This window comes from Nannobrachium achirus (assembly GCF_963921795.1).
Source record: "Nannobrachium achirus genome assembly, chromosome: 19".
In the NCBI taxonomy this organism is placed as follows: domain Eukaryota; kingdom Metazoa; phylum Chordata; class Actinopteri; order Myctophiformes; family Myctophidae; genus Nannobrachium; species Nannobrachium achirus.
This window is the reverse complement of record NC_137826.1, coordinates 23,126,750-23,132,749: the sequence shown is the minus strand read 5'-3', so window position 1 is coordinate 23,132,749 and position 6,000 is coordinate 23,126,750. Positions and strand designations below refer to the sequence as shown.

Genomic DNA, 6,000 nt, shown 5'->3' with positions numbered 1-6,000 from the left:
ATTTAAGCACGCTGGACAGCGCACGCATGCATGCACGCATGCAAAGGCAGCAGCAGGCTGGACTTTCCAATAGCTTTGCACAGGTCTGGACAGTCTTAACGTTGGGATATTAGCCTACATGCACTATTATACGAGTCATCCAGATTTCTCGCCATCTAAATTTCTCACCAGAGGAGTGATAGAGGCTGCTACTCTGACGTCTGCATCAGATATTAAGCACGGTGCTTTTTTTTTTTTTTCTTCTTCTTTTTTTTCAACGTGCATTTTCCCCTCGGTGACTTTGCGCTGATCTACATCATCAGCGGCAGCAACGAAAGGGGGGATTCGGAAGGTTTAATTTTTCTTTTCTTTTTTTTATTTGGGAAAGAAATCCGCCGCTCGATCTCCACCGCGGTCCAACGCCACGATAATAACGCCTTACAAGCTGAAAACAAATTGTTGAATTGTGTGGAATTTTAGTCAGTAGTGTGTGTCGCGCCACAGCATCTCTCTGGAACCATGCCTCTTCTGCAGATCTGGACTGGGAAATTCCATCTTCCAATTTAAGAAAGAAAAAAAAACGTCCAAGACGTCGCTGCCTGAACATCCAACGGGTGTCATTTGATTTGTGCCAGACGTTCTTTTTTCTAAGGGATAAGGCTACTTGATCATCACTTTTAAAAGTATCGTGTCAGGCTGCTTTCTGAGCAAAGATGTCTGATCTGCTCCTGCTGGTCGAGGGGCTCTGTGACCTGCACGGATTTCCATAGCTCGAGAAAAAGAAACAGCCAATTAAGAGGTTTAAACCAGTGTTTTAAATGAAGTCATTGCATGCGTAGATGTAGGCTAGTTTATGCGATGTTTTTTTTAACGGCAATTATTTTTTGATTGCCAATTTTACGTTTTTGTTTTGGGGGGGGGGAGGACCACTGGCGGTTGGATTATTGAAACCATATTAGGATTTCGTGGAGATGTTGGGTCGTCAAGGAGACAAATTATGTGGAATTTTCTCTGCTTTGGCGGCTCTGTCCTTCGTTTGCTTTGTTCAAAGGTAAGAGAGAGCACTCTGACTGAGACCATCCCCACTGATAGACGTGGATCACACGTAACAATCCTTCTACATTATCCAAATGTGTAGATTTCTTGTGAATTAAGTAATGCAGGTGTCTGACAACAATTGAACTCTTGAGAGCGTAAAATGAAACCAAATCGGTTTCAATACAGCCTACACTCTACAAGAGTTCCAGATCTGACTATAGGGGTCCATTTGGTTAGCAACTCTCCATCATTTAGGGTATCAGAGCACTTTGATTGCAAGCAGCCCCCACTGATGATGAACGTGCAATAAAAGCCATTCCGCGAGCAGGTAGAATGCGTGTCAATCGCATTAACGGGCCCACTTATTATAGGGATATTGCAAGCGATATATGCTCTCCATAATACGATTCTGTGAGGCGCGCGCGAGCGCAAAAGCACCGCGTGCACGACACATCCAAGCCTTTGTGAAACACATATAGCCAACTCCCGATATCAAAAATGGTCATTTACAACAACGCACGGGGCGAGTTTCAAGCCTAATCTCCTTTGGAATTACAGCCCATTTAGGCTACAAGGCTTACTCGATGATTAGGTGAAATAATTTGATCAATCAGCCCACGATCAATAGGTTACGCCATGGCAATCAGCCATCAGATGAATTAAGCGTCCAGAGGTCTTGGCCTTTCAGATTTTTCTTTTTCCTTTTTTTGGAGCAAACATGAATGACTACAGCAACAGAATCACAGAATCAACTTTACAAAACATAAATATCCATCAACACTATCAGAAATTATAGGCTATAATGATACATATTTCAAATACCAAATGTAGGTGAGGTTGTCATATTTGCCTACATGCTGTCAAATTATTAATTTAATCATTTGTGCAATAATTAATTATAGGTCTATTTATCCTGTAGCTATAGAGGCTCCACATCCATATACTATATGATTGTGGTTGTTGTTGATGTTGTCTTTTAGTTGTTGGCTTAGTAAATGGAATGTTAATGCATAATGGCATGATCACTGTCACATGATACCCATAAAGATCAGTAGTTTTTACATCAGACTGTGAATCTCTAGTACTTGGACATGATCCCTTAAGGTATACACTGGAGCTCCTTCAACCTCAGGAGGATTTGAGTTACAATTGTTAGTGGTTCCCTCACATCCCAGTCATCCATTTTGACATTTTGGAATTTTGATTGCAGTCAGTTGGCCTCTATAGACACCCCAGTCATCAACTGTATGCATGGAATACACCAGCCATTCTCAAAGTCGGGTCCAGGGGGCACTCTGGGTTCCTTGAAGGGGGGGGGGGGGGGGGGGGGTAACCAAATGGGCCCTTACGGGGTGGGGGGGGGGGGGGCCTTGAAATGACAGATTTTGAGAACCACTGGAACACACAATGTCATAATGTAGTAGTGCAGGGGTTCTCAACCTTTTCAAGCCGCGAACCCCCAAAGAATCATATTTTAACGGGGGACCCCCCCCCACCCCCCACCCTGACGAGCACTATAAGAGTTGAGGCATTACATTTTGTATAACATGGTTCTATTGTGAAAATAGCAGATCAACGCCTCGCAACGCGAGGCGTTGTGAGCATGTAGATCCGCTATTTTCACAATTTCTGCCTCTAATATTTGACAATTTGACCAATGTTTGTCATTTTAGAGGTATTAAAAAGTCCTTAAATTGTCACTTTAGAAACGTGCAGCCATATACCCTCTATACACTTAAACTTTATGTTGGTTTGTTCACTGTTGAGTGAGAAAACAATGTTGCACATTAAGTTAATCATCTGGGGACCCCCCCAAACAAAATAATCAGGAGACCCCCCTGAAGGGGGGTTGAGAACCCCTGATGTAGTGTATTCCAGGTGTGGAGGAGGGACTGCCAGGCTGTTGTCAGGTCACAAACCCCACACAGTCCTCAGCTTTCCAACAGGCTGAACAACACCTGCATGACATGAGCTAATGGAACATCTGCATGGCACCGGCTAACTGAAGCATGCAATGTCCCGGACTCCTCCATAGCACAGCACACAAGTGATTTTTTAACCGACTTCCTCTTCTTTCAACCCCCCAAAAACTTGTTCTAAGCACACGTGCCCGCGTGCACGCACACACTTGCCCTACACATGCACTGCACACATGCACTGCATGCACGCACGCACGCACGCACGCACGCACGCACACACACACACACACACACACACACACACACACACACACACACACACACACACACACACACACACACACACACACACACACACACACACACACACACACACACACACACACACACACACACACACACACACACACACACACACACACACACACACACACACACACACACACACACACACTCAGCTGGTGAGCTGGGCTCCAGGTCACAGCACCAATTTTTCAGGTGTCAGTCATGATAGCCAGGTCTACTGTACATTCCTACTCATTACATGGGTGTATTTGGATGTGGAATCCCATCTACAAATGCTTTGGGTTCTGTACCCTTAAGAAGATGTGCTTAAGTGTTCAAAATGATTCAAAACGGTTCACAGTTTTTCAATCTGAAAATACCAGATCACAACACGTTGTATCACAATGTGTTGTGATCTTGTAGAACAGCTATTTCCCAAAAAATAAATAAATAATATCCTATGTATAAATGAGAGTTAAGTGGTTAAACAGATTTTGATGCTATTAACTCATTTTTTCTGGGGACCTAGCTGGAACCTGCTCAAGGACCCCTGGTCCTGGGGGTCCCTGGATCCCACTTTTAGAACCACTGATTCAAACCGCTTAGCTCCACTGCATGCATAGGCCTACAGCATAATTTGCACTTTGAGCACTGTAATATTATACCGGGTGGGGTCTTTGATTGTTAAACGATTTCAGTCCACGTCAAAATCCAATAATTTGATCCAATTATTTGATGTTCACATACTGTAGGGACCACTAGGTTCCTTGATCCATCTCTCCAATACCTTAGAAAGTTACTTGTGAGAGGTTAGTATCATCATACAACACAGACAGTGATTCCGGAAAAATGTGCCACGGCATCGGCCTACTATTTCAGTGCTTTGTGCACCACTGATTTCCCAATAAAAAAAAAGAAAAGGATATTCAGTAGCAGATCTACAAGCTCACAGCACACCGCAGTGTGATGCGTTGTGAGCGTGGCTATTCTGACTTGCCCGTTTGTGGGCTTCTGGTATAAAAAGTGCGAAAACCTCAGGTGTTGAGAGTCAGTTCATAGCAAACAGTGAAGTGGGTCTTGGTAGGACTAACACATAATCATTGTAAACTTTAGCATGTCGCTGCAAAGTTGTGCCAACACACTGTATCTCAGGGGGTTCCCAAACTTTTTTTTGTCTCAGGGCACCCCATAAATATTTTTTTAATCCGAGGCACCCCTACATTATAATTTTCACTCCCAGCACCTTATATTTATACTAGCATATCGTCGTTGTCGGGTGGAAACCTTGTATGTCCAAAACCGTTCGTTCTATAAAATGTACTAAACGAGTGAAAACAGCAGATCTACAAGCACACAACCCCTCGCATTGCGAGGCGTTGTGTGCTTGTAGATCGGCTGTTTTCACTAGTTTTGTGCGACAGTCTTGTATGATGAAGCAGGGCTTTGCTTTACCAAAAGACGTACACATTTGAAACTTGGATATACAAGGTTTCTGCCCGCCAGTTATGATATTTTAGTGATTATGTTGCAAGGAAAACGTTGAGATAATAGCCATTTGGTTAGAGCTGACTGAAAATAACTTTGTACTTCAAGTTTAAAATGATACTAAAATGTTTTTTCAAGTGTCCAAATAAATTCCAAATATGATCAAATTATCTCACGGCAGCCCTGGACTGCTGTCACGGCACCCCAGTTGTGCCCCGTCACCCACTTTGAAAACCCCTGCTGTATCTGACAATTCATTCATTCAGGGCAGTGGGCGATTACTTCTTTTCTTTTCTCAGCGGCTGTTAGAATATCAAACTGAACAGACTATATAGTATTTTGCAGATATTCAGTGGCGATGACAATCTCACTGCGGTGTTTATTTTTCTTTCAACTGAGGTTTTTCTGTCAAGGGATGGCTCTACCTCTGCTACTTTTGACTTCTTTCTCAAAGGTGTTAGGCTACATTAAGTGTGACCCTCAGATAAATTTATGTTCTGGCACAGAGACTACACTTTATTCAGTTACCAACTAATGGTTGATGTTTTTTAAATGCAGACTTAGGGTCTACCACCTTTTGAAATCCGACCTCATCAATTTAATTAATGCGCGTGCACACACACACACACACACACACACACACACACACACACACACACACACACACACACACACACACACACACACACACACACACACACACACACACACACACACACACACACACACACACACACACACACACACAGAGCAGTATTATTCTGTTATATATTCATTTGAGGCACGCTAAACCACTGGTTCTCAACATGGGTTCAGGGGACCCCTCGTGGTCCTTGAGGGAGTTTTCCGGGTCGCCAGCTAAATAATTAACCGTTATAGGAACCAAATGGACCCTTACGGGTCCGTAACTCAGGGTGTACAAATCCATTTGGTTCCACTTGTACACTCTCTGAGTTAAAGTAACACTGAGCATTCAACAGTAATGTATTGCGCTCTCAGAGACAAAGATTTTATCAAATGGGTGTCAGCGATCCAATGCAGTGGTTTTCAACCAGTGGTCCGGGGACCACCAGTGGGTCCTTGAGGGGGTTCCAGGTGGTCACCAGCTAAATGATGGAGAGTTGGTAACCAATTGGACCCTTATAGATCTTTACCTCTTGAGAGTGTAAAATGAAACCAAATGGTTCCGCATGACTTAATTTACAAGATGTCTACACAATTAGAGGATGTAGAAGAAGTATTATTTTGATCAAGGTTTGCCTGTAACATTGTATCTCTTGGACCAATACAGCAT

General features: G+C 43.3%; 1 protein-coding gene across 1 annotated transcript in view; it reads left to right on the top strand.

Annotated features, from left to right (window-relative positions):
- Positions 1-950: 950 nt before the first annotated feature.
- The window catches only part of gabrb4 (gamma-aminobutyric acid type A receptor subunit beta4), a gene marked incomplete at both ends in the record, with an annotated part of 91,730 nt that continues 86,680 nt past the window's right edge, over positions 951-6,000 (top strand). Inside the window, one exon of the mRNA XM_080748789.1 lies at positions 951-1,030. Within this exon, the coding sequence (XP_080604915.1) occupies positions 951-1,030 (80 nt within the window). The remainder of the gene's footprint in view (positions 1,031-6,000) is intronic.